Source organism: Sorex araneus, chromosome 6 (assembly GCF_027595985.1).
Source record: "Sorex araneus isolate mSorAra2 chromosome 6, mSorAra2.pri, whole genome shotgun sequence".
In the NCBI taxonomy this organism is placed as follows: Eukaryota; Metazoa; Chordata; class Mammalia; order Eulipotyphla; family Soricidae; genus Sorex; species Sorex araneus.
This window is the reverse complement of record NC_073307.1, coordinates 71,180,654-71,198,939: the sequence shown is the minus strand read 5'-3', so window position 1 is coordinate 71,198,939 and position 18,286 is coordinate 71,180,654. Positions and strand designations below refer to the sequence as shown.

Here is an 18,286-nt window from a genome sequence, read left to right as displayed (position 1 = left end):
GTGTAAACACTAAACACCACTGGGGGTACACCCCCATTAAAAAGAGGAAAATAATTCAGGAATGTTTTCTATCCATCTAGCAATAATATTTGCTTCCAGAAGAATGCAATTTTTGTTCCTGTATCATTTTTCATGTATTATCTGTCATATTGTATAGTAAAGAAAACATTTCTTTAACGGCTTTTCAGTGTTTTACAAATACCAACAAGCTCCAAAAGTCTTAAATCATTCATAATTACACTTAAAAAATGTTTTATTTGAAGCATGTGGTCTACAGTGATGTGCATTATAAGTTTTCATGTGTGCAACATGCCAACAACACAACACATCCTCCACTATTGTCTCAGTGTCCCCTCCTGTCCACTCCCTCTTCAACCCTTTCCTCCCCATGCCCACCCTACTTCCACCCCTCCTTGATCAACTCAATTCTATGGACCAGTACTCATAGTTCTCAGGTATTGTTGTCTTTGACAACTAGTCATTCCCTAAATATGTTTATTTATTTCTCATAAACATAAATATAATTAAATAAACATAAACATAAATAAATATGTTTATTATTCTCACATATGAGTAAGATCATTTGTATCTCTCCCACTCCTTAAAAGTATATGTTATATAGTTAATTTATACTGTTTAATATATAATTTACCTTGACTTCCTTAAAATTTCTGTGAGATATATTTTATAAACAAAGTTAACAGATATATTCATTACCTCTCATATAGCCAGATATCAGTTGTCCTCGAGTTTACTTTAAAATTTACCTTTCCTCACTATCAGTTAATGTTTAGCTCTGCCGGACTGAGAAATAAGAGTTTATGTTTTGTACTCTGTCCTATTGGTTTATGATTCATTTTATCAACTAATTATATTTTCTTCCCCAAACATTCATTGATAATCTAAAGAGAAGTCAAAGGCTAGAATACAATTTTAATTTATTTGAATTTAGAATTTCACAATATATTTTAACTCATTAAACAAAATAACTATATACATTACTAAAAAATTACCAAACACTATGTAAAATCTCTTCTAAGCTAAGAAATCTTATTATGTTTAATTTATGTGATGTCTGCCACAAATATCAGGAGTGTATAATATTTTTTATGGTAACTTGCAGACTGGAGACTGGTTTCCTGCCATCACCATATTCCTGCTGCCATCAAAATGCATCCGTTTGATCAGATCACAAATGTTTTATGCTTTGGATCTGGAGCAATAGCACAGTGGGTAGGGCATTTGCCTTGCATGCAGCCGACCTAGGTTTGATTCCCAGTATTCCATATGGTCCCCCGAGCACCACCAGGAGTAACTCCTGGTACATGAGCTAGGAATAACTCCTGTGCATCACTGGGTGTGACGCCAAAAACCAAAACAAAACAAAAAAAGTATTTTATGCTTTAGCAAGTGAGAATGAAATCCAAACTCAGAAAAAAATTTACCCTCCAACCTCAATTTAGGAATATGTGAAAAGATTTTAGTTCTTCTGAATTTCTTTCACACAGTTCTTCTAATTTCCATCAATACCTGAGATTAATTGAAATGTAAGCAAAGAGAGCTGAAGTAAATTTTAAAACTGATTCTGTGGATGTCCACTGGTAAACTAAACTCTACTAGGTAAAAATCATAGATATTACCCTCCCCACTTCTTCCTTGACAGTGAGTATATATAGAATCCCTTATGTATGTAATAAAACCACTGCATACTATCTATATTTGACTTAAAATAGTTCATTAGCTAGGCTTTGTAGAGGGTACTCATATTTTTTTCTGCCAGGATACTTTTTCTGCATTATTATACAGAGCTGCATAACATATTTATAAGTGAACACAGATTTGGGTATAAGTCTAAAGCTTTTTTCCTCCTCTGTGAAATAAAATCACTATTTTAATTTATAATTTCCAGCGTTAGTCATTATTAATAATTATAGTCACTATGTGTACATATAACAGGGTGAGAAAATAGACTGTGCTTCCTTTATGTCCCACTTGGAGGCCCAACTTCTCCATAAAACTTCATTGGGATAGAAGTGAATGAGAATGGGGGCTGGAGCGATAGCACAGCGGGTAGGGCTTTTGTCTTGCATGTGGCCAATCCAGGTTCCCAGCATCCCATATGGTCCCCCGAGCACCGCCAGGAGTGATTCCTGAGTTCAGAACCAGGAGTAACCCCTGTGCATCACTGGGTGTGACCCAAAAAGCAAAAAAAAAAAAGGAATGAGAATTAACATACTGCAGAGATAATCTTACATCTCTTTCTAATATCATTAGTAGCAAATAATCAAAAGTCACTAGAATTTAGTGATACACGATGAGTGCTTTTGACTAGTCCAGCTGCCTGTCACACTGAGCTTCTGTCGGACATCAGCTCTCTGCCCTCTCTGGCTCCCAATAGCTAGAGCCTGGTCACCTCCACAAACACCCCTGAGAATTTCTTGCAGAAACTGGGGCTGTTGATAAACATTTATCCGATCATTTTTACACCCGATTTTAAACAGCTCGAAGGACCACCATTTAGTTTATTCCTACATTACTAGTAAATATTGTGACTCACAAGTATGCAATGACGTTCATCTCCAACTTTTGGTTCACTTGAATCATTGCTTAAATTCATCCTCAATAATTTTTTTCGTAATTATAAAACATCATATAATCCTGTACTATATAAAGTATGTTTGTACTCTGAGGAATGAAGTAACAGAAGGTATAGGATGCTTTGTTTGTTTTATTTGGCGGCCACACCAGAGGAGACAGTTGTTTACTTCTGGCTCTGCATTCAGGGACCACTCCTGACAGCATTGCAGGAAAATATGAAGTGCTATGGAATTGAACCTACATCAGTTGCATGCAAGGCAAGCAACCTACTAGCTGTAATATCTCTCGAGCCTACAAATTTAAAACTTTTAAGGAGGACGTGAATGGCCCAGTTACAACTTTTGTTCTTAAGAAAATCAGGATCTTTTTCTGAAGATTGATTTGATTGAGCCAAAACTTGTTACTTCACAATTATTTTATTCATTATTTCAAATTTGTTTATCAAGGAAACATAGTCCCTAAAGAACTTAGCTTCCTGCCTCTAATTGGGCATCCTCATTCTCCCTTCAGCTTCATCTTTCCTCTTGCAGGTAAAAACAGAAAAGGTGGCGAGAAAAACAAAGTGGATCCTTTTCTCCCTGTCTGTGCAAGCCTCCCTCCAACCTGGTGATCGTTGACATTCACCATTTATGTGAAACTTTTTTATTAACATGACATATTAGGTTTTACTAATTAACTCAATCTTGTAGTTTATAGATTTTTGCCTCCATCTAGTTTTTAGAAACCATGTTTTTCTTCTAAAACCTTTAAACATACTTTGAGAAGAAATAAACTTAAATATATAATGTACAGCTTCACTAACATCTGAAATATGACTAGTGAAGTAACAGAAAATATTATGTAATGATCAAGTGAGATTTTTGTATTTCCAAGTTCTGTTTTTCTTTGAAATTGTGTTTCTCAGAAATCACTATTATATGATTTTTTTGAACTGCAAATTGTAATACATGAATACTGGTACTGTTTGATTTACTCAAGCAGGTAATGAAATATGTTGTGAAATTCACTAATGACCCATTATAACTAAAATGTAAAATAAGAAACACTACTTTAGAGACTTTTCGTAAAAACTTTCCTTGGAATGGATGAATGAAAAGTAGGCTTGCTAGGGCTTTGTAGGGACTTTCCAACAATTTCAGGAATTGGAAAATAAAAACAGACAGTATAGGGAAAATGTTATCTCAGTAATAAGATTTAAGTGAAGATGACTAAGACAACTGATAATATGCATATATGTGTATGTACATATATATATTCTCTTACTATTAAACTACTTGTAATTTTTTCTTTGGGGAGGAAAGTTTAAAGGAATACATTAAATTTTATATATATTATATATACATACATATACATAACTTTCTGATACTGCTTAAAGTCTATTGCCTGAAAATGCCTTTCATTTTTCCCCTGTGATAGGAGAGACATATCTAAAATCCCTGCTTCCTTACAAATAGTTTTTCTGATCTTAAATAGGCCTATCCTGAGGACTGAGGTGTTGCTGTCATTGATCTTTTAATGATTTTTTGGTCAACAATAAATTGTGTATATTACAGAGGTTTCAATAAGCTATACCATGTAGCCGAGGTGATGCTATACAATCTGTGTTTGAATAATTAATTACACTTTTCTATATTATCACAATGACAAAATTTTCCAAAGACCTACTTCTCATATCATATTCCCATTTTAAGGGCTAAATGATTGTATAGAGCTTTCTTATTTAATAACCCTAATATCCAGATCTATATTTGAAGATTTTTAAGAAAAGATTTGAGGGATAGAAATATTACTTAACTCTATATAACTGTATATAATTTGTTGATAGTTTATAGAATAAATATCTCAATAATTTTTATTTCTATTTGCTGTTAAACTTTTTATTTTTTGTCTCAGTTATTTTCTCAGAAGGTATTATTATAGAATTTAGACTGCATCCAGGTAAATTTGCATTTTAATGGCATTTAAAACTAGCTTGAGGACATTCATGCATCAGTAAGTATCACCATGGAGACACACACACAAGTCATCATTGTAGACATCCTTTTAGATATTCTATTAGTAAAAGTATAAAAGACTAGATAGGTTTACCATTTTAAAAGAAAGTATAAAAACTAAAAATGAAAATGCATTACAAGCATAGCTAGAATTAGAAAGTGAGAGCCTTTTGGGGTAAATTTCAAGTGTCAAGTTGAATTATGCAATTTTAGTCATCTCACTTTATCCAAATTTCTAGTTAAGATCTGAATTTAGAGATCCAAGTGATAGTACAGAGGTAAGGATGTTTTCTGTGCACACAGCTGACCCCTGTTGAACTCCAGCCCCCTAGAGGGTTCTCCTAACCTGCCAATAGTGATCCCTGAGCATAGAGCCAGGAGTTAGCACTGATGGGAAGATTTGAATCCATATTAATCAACATTAGATATAATAAAGCAGTAATGTTCTAAGATGGTAAAAATATGTGGCAGTTTCATATTAGTAGTTTTAAATCCAAAAATCTACAAATAGTGATTTGTATTTTTATAACATAGAGTCTTAACTAATTTGTATTGTAAGAATGAGTGTAAAATAAAAGGACTTTAGTTAACATATTAAGAATATATTAGCTGCTCATATGTAAACCAATGCTTTTTCAGTTGTTTTAATTTCATGTTCTTTTTTCAAATAGACAGTAATATTTTTCCAAGACTTTTGTTTCCCTATTCAAACATTTATTAAAAGTTGCTACTTTAGTGAAACTAAAATGAACCACAGAATGTTTTACTTTTAATTACTAGCTGGAAAATTCTAAGTGGAAAGATAATTTTGCTAGGATCCTGCTTTTATCAGTTCCAGAATATCAAAAGTTTCTAAATGGTTAAAAAGAATATCTTCAAGAAATTCAAGAAGTGAATATCTTGAACAGACACATTTCTTTTTATTGTTGATGGTGAGGTTGGGGACTTCCCAAGCAGTGCTCAAATAGCCTGTTTGGGTGCCTCTCACCGCAGTGTGCTGCCAACTGGCCTTGTGGTTCTATCACAAGGGTCTCAGAAATCCACAGGCTCTATAGTGCCACGGATTATCTAGATCACCAAGATGAGGGTGGAGGTCTCCAGGGATACAAACAGATGTTTGGCACTATAGACTGAGCTGGGGACCACTGCATGCAAGACAAGTGCCTTTACTTGCAGTTGATCAATAGGTGATGACTCAATGTTAGGGAATGAGAGTGCAAGTATACACTACTGTGCAGAGGACCACCAGGTGCCAAGGAGCTTCCAGGGCCACTTCCTGGTGGACTGGGGGGGTGTGGTTTGCATATGGTGCTGGAATTTTTGTGCCTAGCAGATGCTTTATTGAGCAATCTCATTGGTCCCATAATACTATTTTTAAATAATTATATTATTGAAAAATTGGCCCAAATGACAAATTGAATCCAAATTCTAAAGTGACAGTGGTCTGTTCATCCAGGCTTGTGTTTCTTAATCTTTAAATTAGAGAAAAACAATAGCAAATAAATAACAAATAAACAGCAAGTTAAATAGGGAAAATAATAGCAAATGTACTATTTGTCTCTTGATAAGAATTATAAAAGATTCTATGATATCTTTCATGTGACATAATAAAGATTCAATAGCATGCATTACTTTTTAAAATATACAAAATTACTTTTACTTCATTTTTTCTTTTCATATATTTGGTTTGGGGGCCATACCCAGCAACGATCAGGGCTTACTTCTGTCTGTGTGCTCAGGGATCACTCACTTCTGATGAGGCTCTGGGGACCATCTACTGTACAAGAAATTGAACCCTGGTTGACCACATGCACGGCAAGCACCCTCCCACTGTACTATTCCTCCAGTCCCCTTTCTTTTCTTTTTTTTTTTTTTTTTTAATTTTATTGAATCACCATGTGGAGGGTTACATAGTTCTCAGGATTATGTCGGTTATACAATTCTCAAACACCCTTCACTTCACCAGTGCCCATCTTCCATCACCAACCCCCCCAGTATACCTGCCGCCCCCTCCCACCTCCCCAGTCCCAACCCTTGCACATGATATGTTTCACTTCGTTTACGCCTTATTTCGATTACATTCCATGTTTCGATACACAACTCACTACCGTTGTTGGGGTTTCCCCCAAAAAAGAAAAGCAGTCCTATTGCCAAGGAGGCATTTGATAGTTCTCCATTGCTAAGAATATAGAGATATTAAGTCCCGCTGTTTGTTACATAGTTTTTCTTTTTCCCCCTTGCCCCGCGCCACCGAGTTCACGCCTGTTTTAGTAATCGCCACGCTGCCTGACAAGGGAAAAAAACCGAAAAGGATGGTTATTTCCCGTCATCAGCAGGCGTGGGGCTCTGGCTTAGTTGATAGACTAGTAGAGTGTCTCCAAGCAGTCTCTGGACCCGAAGGTCTTGCGCTGGTATCGGCTCCGGCTCGAGATTCCACCAGCGTCCCGCTGTTCCTTGTACATAATTTTTCCCCTTATATCCCATTCCCACGCCACCAGGTCTGCTTGCTTAATGGACATCACACTGTAGTTGATGACACACCGCGTTTCTTCCCGAGAAAGAAGAAAATTTCTTCTCAACCGGCGTGGGGATATAGCTTAGTTCAGTCTAGTGAGATGGCTACCACTTTGATTGCCTTCAATATTTCAGCAACAGACTTACTATTAGGATCTCCCACAAAAGTCCGCCCCATTAGAAAGGAACCATTACATATTGCTCATACTAAGATGACATTAGGTTTTGGGTTTCTGTATAAAGTCCAGGGAAAGTACAACCAGAAATAACATCACTACAAACTTTTACCCTTTTATGGTGCTCATAAGATGGAGAAACCTAGAGAGAGGCTCGGCGTCTCCCTTTTGCGCTCAGGAAAACCGCGGCCCCTGCGCTGTGCTCAGGAGGGAGGAGTTGAGAGAGAGACAGGTTAAAAGAATTGGGGGATGCCCGGGTCCCACTGCTTCAGCACGCCGTGGGGTCTCTGGTCCCATGCCGGAATTAGTTCAGTGGGCTGCTTGGGGTCCGAGGGCGCTCCCTCGGGCCCCTCCATCGTGCTCACTCCACAGCCGGGTCCAAAAGCTCCCCTTTCTTTTTATTTCTGATTTTTTTGGCTACGCCTGAAGGTGCTCAGTGCTGCTCCCACACTATACTCAGGATCAAGCCTGGTAATTCCTGGTAATGTTTGAAGTACCAAGTGTAGTGGTGGGGAATCAAACTGCTTGAGAGCATGAAAGGAAAGCACCTTACCCCTGTATCTCTCTGGCTCTAACTTCCTTCATTAATCTAAAACAAGTATATAGCAATAATCATGTTGTGAGTTCATAACTCAATTTTGAAATACAGACAAATCTAAGAAAATGATAGTGTAAACTCATCAGTGTTCAGGTAATTCTTTGGAAAGATTTTGCAGACATTGCATATAAATAGCATCATATGACTTCTAATTTTTTAAATTTTTATTGGGGGAGAGAGTTAGGTACACCCATTTTTGCATAGCTACTTTTGCTGACTCTGTGCTCAGGAGTGAGAGTGATTGCTGATGGTGGTTGGGGGACTACATACAGTACTTGGAGGAATACATGTAGTGCTGGAGATCAAACTGGAACCAGTAATATGTGAAGCAACCACCTTACCTCCTGTACTGTCTTTCCAGCCTATAATCATGTTTAACTGATCCTTTTTTTTTTTATCTCAGCCCCGGGTCCCCTGCATCTTATAGCCTACTTCTCCCTCTGGGAGAACCTGGCAAGCTACTGCGAGTTTCCTGCCCACATGAGAGAGCCTCGCAAACTCCCCATGGTGTGTTCATATGCCAAAACCAGTAACAATGCTGGGTCTCATTCTCATTCCCCTGTCCCTCAAAGAGCCTCCAATGCGGCATCATTGGGAAGGACGAGTAAAGAGAGGCTCCTAAAATCTCAGGGCTAGGACAAATGGAGATGTCACTGAAACTGCTCGAGAAATTTAATGATCAATGGGATGATGATGATGATGATGATTTTTTTTTATCATTTTGGTGAAAAGAACAAATATACAGTTTTTCAGAAAATCCAGTTACTTGTACTGACTAGATGAGTGTGTGTTTGTGTTTGTTCACAAAAGTATGTGTGAGCACTCTTGCTGCCGCATGCATTCAGTGGCCGTGAGCCCCTTTCCCCATCCTGGCCAGCAGCTGCCAATGAAGGAGGGAACAGGATTTCCAAGCTGGTTGGTGATCAGTTGCAGTTTAATCTCCTTCCCACTCTTTATTCCATTTTCCCGGCATGCCTCTTCCATTCTTTCAGTGGAGTGCCACATTCCAGTTTCATATTGCCCCTCCTCCTGTCCTTCATGCTAGTTTCTCCTGCGCAGTTTCAAGGACTTAGTCATCAATACCCCAGAAATTGGAATAGCAAATACAAATAGGTGAGATAACACAATCAACATATGGAAAGCCCTTCTAGAAGCTCTTCTAGGACAAGGATTTCATCTGTTAGGATATCCGCTCAAGGCAGGAGTTTCACCTAAGGGCACATTTCTCCTTTCCTTAGTCCATATTTATTTAAATGGTCATCTTAAATTTATTTCTTAATATTCCTTATAGTCATGTTGTATGTACACAGTAAGAGATATGTTAAGCTTATAGGGGGGCTCGCTCTCCTGGGGACATCTTGCTATAGGTCCCAGACTACAGTTCTCAGGCCATATTAGTCCTTCCTAACTCCAGCAGGGTCCTTGTCCAGACAGTTCTCTTTGGATCATTACGTAATTTGTCCTTTGTCCCATTTCGATGCAGGGTAGCTCACAGCTTGCCCTGGGTCTGTCCAAGTTCTTTTGTTGGGATCCTGCCTTTGGGGTGCTAGGAACTAAGGGCAGTTGAGGTTTAAAGAAAGTAAATGTGACAGATGCCCAGGAGTAAATATTATTCAGAGCCATTTAACTCCTAGGTTACAAAGCATAGCATCACTGTCTTCCTGTATCTATACAAAAAGGACATTGTTCTATAGTAAACTATGCAAAGGACATAAGGGAAAGAGAAAAGCAATATTTCACCTACAAACACAAAATTTAGAATCCTTAGAAGAATCTGTTTTACAAGTCACAGGATCTGATTTAGGGGTATAAGCATAGGGGAAGCAGAGCACAAAGGAGAAACTAAAGATAAAGTCAGAGGAATAGGGATGCCTCAGGAGCACTGTGATGGGTGTAACCCAAAAAAACCAAACTCCCTGCAGCAAGAGAGAAAGGACAGAGGAGAAAGGACTAACCAATGTTATCCTATGTTTATGTGTGTGTGTTTATGGCAATAAACTCTCTAGACTTAGCATCCCTTTGTAAAATTTATGGGTTTTGGCTTTTGAGTTCTAAAAATGTATGTATCCATACCAAATTTCAAGATATTTATGTTATTTGTCTATAGTCAATAGTGTAACATTTAAAAAAAAATCCTACAAACCTGGAAAGAGACCCTAAATAGACCTTTAGAATATGGATGTTTTGACCATAGGGAAATCTTATGGAGAAATTTTGTTAAATATCCTCTGAGATGTATATTTAAAGCTGAAGTGAATATTGTGGGCAAAAAGCAAGAATATAAGATGGAGGTCATGCAAATGGAAAATTAAGAATAGTCCATATGGCAGATTTTACTTAAATAATTAAATAAGAAGGTGTAATGAAAACATACTTGTTTATACTTCTAATTATATATAATGGGAATTTGGTCATTTGGGTAGACCCAAAACAATAATACTTGACTCTTTATAACATCTGTTAACTTTTAGAAGATTCAGGAAATTAAGCTAGCAGGACCATCTTGTAGATAAGCTTAGTAGAATGAATTTTATAAAACTCGAGGGCATGCACAATGGTGACGAAAAGCAAGGGATGCTGATAAAACTATTTATAAAAATATAATACAAAACATGCTTTAACTAACTTATTATCCCTTCCTTGCATCTTTTCTTTCTTATTAAATTTTTGAAATTTTATTTAAGCACTGTGATTTACTAAGTTGTTCACAATACAGTTGTTTCAGGTCTTCAATATCCCAACATCAGTCCCACCAACAATGCACCCTTACTTCCACCACTGTTGTTACCTCGCAAGCCTTCTTCCTTAGCAGTAACAATATATTTCACTTGATTTATTTCTATTTTCGTTTTACGGCCATACCCAGTGATGTTCAGGGATTACTCTGGATCTGCACTTAGGAACCACTCCTACAGTGCTCAGGGGACCATGTGGGATGCCTGGAATTGTACTCAGGTTGACTGTATATGAGGTGAGCACATTACCCTCTGTACTATCCAGTCCCCACAAAATAGTTTACATTATATTGCTTATTACAACATATATCTTGAAATGATGTTACTAAAGTACTAAAGTCATTGAGGATTTCCTGAGCTATTAAGTGCTAATTGAGCCTTCTGTGTTCTGTTTTCACGCTGAGAGTAGTGGGCTTCTATGTGACTTTCCTGGTTCCTACTGGTCTGTCAACACTGTGAAGTTTGGAGTTATGTGGCCACAAAAGCCAGGAACTTTGGAACTGGGACAATTCAGCTGCCGTGGCCTCTGAGGATGAGTCATGAAGCCGGGCCATTACAGTGGCGTTGGGAGCAAGATATGGGTGGGGCCTACGTTGGCTCGGGGTGATCAGACCTACCTGAAATGGCTCAGCTGCCAGCATCTCCCTCCCCACGTACTCTCTTTCATGTCTTATTTTTTCTATGTCTTCTCATATTCTTCTTTCTAACTCCCTAAATATATCAAAGAGGTAAGAGATACTGTGGAATCAGAGAGACAGTACAGTAGGTAAAGAACTTGCCTTGCACGCAAGCCGGATACCTGGGACTGCATATGGTCCCATGAGCCTGGCTGAAAGTGATCACAGAGCATAAGGTCAGGAGTAAATCTATAGTCAGCTCTGGCCCCCAAAGTCAAAAGAGTATTGCTAAAAAGCTTTTTCCAAGGCTTATAAAGAAAGAGCATATATGTATGTATATATATATGTATATATACATTTTGTAAAAAATATATACATATATAAAATATATACATATATATGTGTAAAAGAGCAAAATCCTCCTAATCCTTCCTTTAATTTTGAAGGATAAAAACTCATGAAAGAAGTAAAATGAAGGAAGACTAAAATAACAAAAATTTTTAACTTATTAAGACTAAAATATTTTGTAACAAAATAAATCTAGTCACTTAAACGAATCACAAATCACAAAATCCCCATTAATAGTCGTTTTCTTTCTTGAGCGGGCTCAGTAACCTCTCCATTCGTCCTTTCCCTGAGATCTTAGAAGTCTCTCTCGGCTCCGCCCTCTCAAGGATATCGCACTGGCACTGGAGGCTCTTTCAGGGTCAGGTAATGAGATCCAGCTTGTTACTGGAATTAGCATATGAATACACCATGGGAAGCTTGCAAGGCTGTTCATGTGGGCAGGAAACTCCCACAAGCTTGCTAGTTTCTCCCAAAGGGAGAAGTAGGCTACAAGATATTGCTTCTGGGAGCTTGCTTTTAAGTCTCTGGGTGCTGACCGTTAATGGAATTACACACACCTGGGTTCCTCTGCCGGTACCTTCATGCGTGAGGCCTGTCTGAACGTATGGAGAGGGGCCTCGAGCATGGCTGTAGCTAGGTTCCGGTGGTCTTCGGCCGCCGGGAGCTCTGCTCGGGTTGGGGAGGGAAGCTGGAGCCCATCCCCTGTGAGGGGCCCCGGGGAAGACAGCCAGGCGTGCGGGCAAGAGACTCTCTGCACTTAAATGCAGATTAAATACAAATAATCCTTACCATTTAACCAGTTTATACAGTTCATTCCAATTTAAAATTGGGATATACCTTAAGACATGTGATATCACCAAAGTATGAATCTTTTTCCACTATAGTGTCCCTAATTTTGTCCACAAGTGTTTCCACTAAAAAGCTCTAAATTTGGCATAGTATTCTTGGGAATTATTAGCTATCTTCCTGAAAAGCTTTAAAACTAGAGAGGTATCAGTAGAGTAATAATGAAATAATCTGTGTATAACAATTTTTTTATTTACATTTCCTACAGTTTAAATTCTTAAACAGTTTTCAGAGATTAGGAACTTGGTCCAAAGGGGTGAAGTACATGCCTAGCATGTGTGAAGCCTGAGTTTGAGTGAAGGAACTAGCATCTGCCATGCTCCATTTCCTAGCACCACTGGGTAGTGTCCTTTCCTTGCGACTAGCAAGACTGGCCGCTACCACCCCAAAGCAAGGACCCACACACCAATTTTTCAGATGATGAGCCAGACAAGTATTGGGATACTATCATTGGAAGTGATCCCTCCATCCTCCACCTCAACAATAGAAAAAAAATTTTTTTGTACAGCAATGGGAATTTGGAATGAGAATGTAAAGGGGAAAGTGGAGAGAGACGGGCAGGAAGAGTACTAAAAGAAACTCAAGAATCAGAATTATTATTTTTTTTTCCCTTGATGAGTCAATAGGGTAGTCTGATCCTAGAAGCCTTCCCTTGTGCTGAGGGACAAGTAACTGCATGACTTTATTTTCAGCCCGAAAATTTCTCCATTCTGATAAGAGAAAAGAACAAGTAATACAGGATGAATGGTTTGAAAACCCTTTGGGGAGAAGGTTGGTCCTGAGTTGAATAAGTAGGTTATTAAATTTTAATCTCTAAAGTACTACTTATTTTTGCTACATTATATAACAAAAATTTCCTCCATCATATTTGCCAATAACACTACCATTAGTGAAATAAATGTGGTAAATCAACAAATAGTAAATGAAAAAAAAATGGACAAAAAGTAAATTAAAAAAAAGTGGTAAATGACAGATTCCTGTCAATTATTAACACATACTTTTAATTATCTTGGGCTCTGAATTACAAGGCTTAAAAACCTTATACAAGTTTCAGTTAACTGCTAACATTTACTGAGATCTTTTCAGGAAGTCAGCTTAGCCTTGTTTTATTTGTTGAACCAACTGACAGTGCTCAGGGCTTACTGCTGACAGTGCTCTGGGAAGCATGGTGCAGGCTGAGCACAATGCAAGGACCTGTCCCCCAAGCTTTGTATTATTTAGTGGTGTTAATTAAATCATAACCAGATGTATACACAGTGTGTGTTCATGAAGCTCCGAAGTAGAGATTGGTTCAGGTGGTCTGCGGTCTGTTTTTGTAAAGTTCGGTTTGGTTTTGGAGTCACAACTGGTGGTGTTTAAGACTTACTCCTTCCGCTGAAAGTGGTGATCCTCATAGGACCATATGTACCAGGAATTGAACCAGAGTCACTTGCAAGGCAAATGTTTTCTGTACTGTTCTCTGGTTTCTAAATAGAGTTTAACTGAAACACAGCTTTGTCCATTTAGTTATATGCTTACACTGCTTAGGGGCTGGAGCGACAGCACAGCTGCTACAGCATTTGCCTAGCACTCGGCTGACCCAGGTTCGATTCCTCCATCCCTCTCAGAGAGCCCGGCAAGCTACCAAGAGTATCCCGCCCACAGGCAGAGCCTGGCAAGCTCCCCAGGCGTATTCAATATGCCAAAAACAGTAACAACAAGTCTCACAATGGAAACGTTACTGATGCCCGCTCGAGCAAATAGATGAAGAACAAGACAGCAGTGCTATGACGGCGACAATTAAATCATAAAAAACAATTCTGTGTGAAATTTTATTATTCCAATTTTAAAGATGGACAAATAAAAGCTTAGTAAATTTAAGGAACTTGCTCTGACTGGCAAGCAAGGCGAGCCCCTGCGGTGGAGAGGACGGCCCCTGTGCACGTCCGCTCCCGTAGCCCCTGCAGCCCCCGCAGTGGAGAAGACGGCCCCTGAGCGCGTCGGCTCCGGCAGTCCTTGGCGTCCATGAGCCCCAATACTTTGGCGGCATCCAAGGGTGAAGGAAAGGACTGCTGTCCCCACAGAGTCATGGGCCGGCTACTCCCACAGCATTGTGGCACACAGCACAGGTGCCGTTGTTGTCCTGATATTCCAGATCCAGAGTGTGACAGGTACCGCTGTGGGCGCGTAACAGAGGTGAGTTTAGGGTCCATGCAGGAGAGTGGACCGATTTCATGGACTTCTGATTGACACCGTGCACAGAGATCTGTCTTTTTCAGTGTTTGGAATGAGGACCAGAGCCAGAACACTGGTTCCGGATATCTTTTTGCTTTCTGAACTCTCCATTGGGCCCGCACACAGCTACCCGATGGCCCAATTCTGGATCTCTGACATCCGTTTCGAAACACATGCCCTCAGGTGGCCCTTCAGAACACCTGCCTCGATGGTGAGAAGGACCCTGGCTGGCTCTCCAGTGGAAATTGAACCTTCCTAGGAAATTATAGTCCTTGATGACATTTTATAGCTCTTCCTTTCAATGAGAATTGCCATTTTAGCATGTAACTTTTTACAGAATCCTATGCAATGATTCTAGAATATTGAAACTGTATGATGTGCTAAGAATTTGTGACCAACATTTTTATATAAAGACAGATCCAAAACAACATTTTTATATAAAGACAGACCCAAAACTTTTGAGAGGAACAAAAAGGGCTAAAAACCCACAAAACTTCCAAAATAAATTAAGATGGAGAATTCAATGTCAGTTCTATTTTATTTTACGTTTTACCTTCTTATTAGAAGTACTGTGATTTACATACTCTTAATGATGGTCCAACATAATTCCAACATTGCACCCATCACCTGTATACCCACTTCCATCTCTTATGAATCCCAGCAACCTTCCTTTTACCACAACCCCTCCAACTTAATTGTGTATATTGGTTCTATTGTATGGCCTTTGGTCCTTTCTTCCGAGCTTTCTGTGTACCTTTAAGTGGGACATATGACTGAAATCATTCTGTATTGATCCTTTTCCATCTGACTGACATCATTCTACATGATGTCCTATAGCTGCATCCATCTTTCAGCAAATTGCATAATTTTATTCTTTCATAAGGACTGCATAGTATTCCATTGTGCTTATAAACCATAACTTGGTTCATTCACCTGTAGTTGGGTATTGAGTTGTTTCCATGTTCCGTCTATTGTGCTAAACTGAAGATGCACATATCATTTAAAATTAATTTTTCTACGTTTGTGGGTAGAGATGCGAAGAAGTGGTATTTGTTGTATGAAGTTTCTATGACTATTTTTTGAGAGACCTTAATTTTTCTCAAGCATATTTTAGTTCTAAAATGCTTACTCTCCCTGCCCACTTTCCCATGCAGCTCCAGACACAAACTTCTGGGAGATAACTGTATAAAATTGTTAGATGGAAAAGTTACTTTACATGAGATGGGACATTACCAAGTAATATCATCACATCAGTGTTTTGAGAATAACTTTTCATTTGTTTTAACATGCCTTATGGTGATATGTGAATTAAGATTTTAGTATCTTATGCTTATATCAATTGTGAAGATATTTGCTGCCCCTTAAGAAGAGTAAAAAATTGTGAATTGAGAGTTCCAACAAATAATTAGCTTAATAATAGTAAGATGCAGCTTTAACCTTTTAAAATTGTATTTGTCATTCAAGTATTATAGAGAATAGTAGTAGAAAATTAAGTTTGTTTGTTTATTGATTGATTGATTGATTGATTGATTGATTTGTGAGCCACTCCTGGCAATGCTCAGGCCACTTCTGACTTTACACTTCAGGATCACTCTTGGAAGTGTTTGGGGGCTGTATTGGAAGCCAGCAGTTGAACCTGGGTCAATTGCATGCAAAGCAAGCACCTTATCCACTTTACTATCTCTCTAGCCCCATAAATAATAGTTTAATGATGTAAGATTGACTATGGGAATCTGTCTTAAATTCTGTTTAATATTTTTAATGTTACTTTAACATTTCAGAGTGTTACATCTCTATGCTCAAAAAAAATTGGAATATGTGAACTTATCTTTAAAAATAATTATTTTTATCTTTATTTAAAATATTTTAATACTCCACTTAGTAATTGACTTGGGATGATACTTGAGATGATGTGGATTAATGAGCTTCTTGGTTCTGACCAGAAATGAATATGCTTTTCACTGTTATTTATACACAGAAAGATGCAACATGTTAATTTTGAAAATAAATGGTGTATTTTATGTCTATTTTAATTTGTAAGTGAGTTGTTACTTTCATTAACCACAAATGTTTTAGTATACAATTATAGAATTCATATTTATAAAAGTTGGTTTGTTCTATTTAACTTATTTATTCCCAAATAATAAAATTTATTACCATCAGTAGTATGTGTTGTGTATCATTTTAATATGAATAGTAATGCATTTGTTACTGTGTGTATGACATACACCCACCCACCCCCTAATTGGAACCAAACAAATGGACGTTATTTAAAGTTTTGGTTGATTTCTATACCTTTTCAAAAACCAAAGCCTACAATGGAAAGTAATTAGTATGTAGGTTAAGCATATAATTTGATAAATAAGTAGGATGGAGTTTATTTTTAAATAAAAGACAAAAACAAATACCTTATTTAGTACTAGCTGTATTCAGTGTGACAAAATGAAGATGCCACTTTACCACAGTTGCTGATTATTAATAATATATTTATAGTCAGTTGGTCTAATTTAACTGATGATAGGTCTTTCTGGTGCAAAAAAGCAAATGATATCACTTTCTAAGATGTCTGTTTTAGACTTATGTGTTAACTAAGACTTCCATAACACATCAAGTTCTCTGTCATCATAAGGCTTTTCTCATTGTTTCTCATTTTAAAAACACTAGAAAGGACCTATGGGACAGTACAGCAGTAGGACATTCACCCTGTGGGTGGCTGACCTGCTTTATCCCTAGCGTCCCTTGATGGTTCCTGGAGACTGCTAGTAGTCATCCCTGAGCACAGAGTAGGGGCAAGTCCTGGAAACCAACGAGTGTGGACCAAAAACCAAGGAAAATAACAGATGAAAATCTTAAAAAGCAAGAAATTGTGACTCAGAGTTTAAATGCAATTATCATGGTATTTACTACTTTCAGTTATAGTTATTTGTTGCTGGTCAGTTTTACCCATTTCAAAATGTAGAGCGCATTTGGTACAGTGCTTTGTTTAAAGGATAAGTAAATAATACAGAGAAGCTGTGAAAACCCTTTCCTAACACCTAGGGATTTTTTTAGCAATATAACTAATATGAAGTGTGTTCCTCAAAGTGATGCACATATACACATATCTCTCTCTATATATTCCTAGAAAATTATACCCCAGGTGAAATAGATTTCCTAAGACACAAAATATAAGTAAGTATTTATTTCATTATGGGGTGGTATAATGCAACTTTTGACTATTCTTGTATCTAGTTACTCATTATGTCCCAGTTACCAATTATATTTCATGAGTAAATGATTATTGTTAAACACATTCTGAATACTAACTTCATGTTTAAATGATAGAAATTTCTTTTGTATTTGTGTGTGTGTGTGTGTGTGTGTGTGTGGATGGTGGCTCCCAAGTGGTGTTCAAAAGGTCCAGGGTTCCACTGCTGATTCTTTAAATTATTATCAATGCCAGAGAGATAGTACAGGAGATAAGGTGCGTGACTCACATGTAACAAACCCAAGTTCAATCCCGGCACCCCATATAGTCCTGTGAGTGGCTTATCCTGTAAGTGGATAAAGCACTTGCTTTACATCCAGGAGTGGACCCAAGCACAGTGTTAGGAATAAACAATTACCAATATATCACTTAGTCCAAATATAAGTAATCTTGTCATCA

At 37.8% G+C, this 18,286-nt stretch overlaps 1 protein-coding gene across 7 annotated transcripts in view; it reads left to right on the top strand.

The window, feature by feature from the left end:
* Window positions 1–18,286, top strand: part of CNTN1 (contactin 1) — a 336,636-nt gene that overhangs the window by 247,548 nt on the left and 70,802 nt on the right. Inside the window, exons 16-17 of one of the 7 annotated variants that reach the window (XR_008630792.1) lie at window positions 3,129–6,438; window positions 7,668–16,802. The exons of 5 other annotated variants lie outside the window; for them this stretch is intronic. Coding sequence is in view for 1 of the 2 variants with exons in the window: in XM_055143920.1 (XP_054999895.1) it covers window positions 3,129–3,208 (80 nt within the window). In the remaining variant the exon portion in view is untranslated. Of the gene's footprint in view, window positions 1–3,128; window positions 16,803–18,286 lie in introns of those variants that run through there. One more of the 7 variants, XM_055143920.1, reaches the window with a different exon arrangement.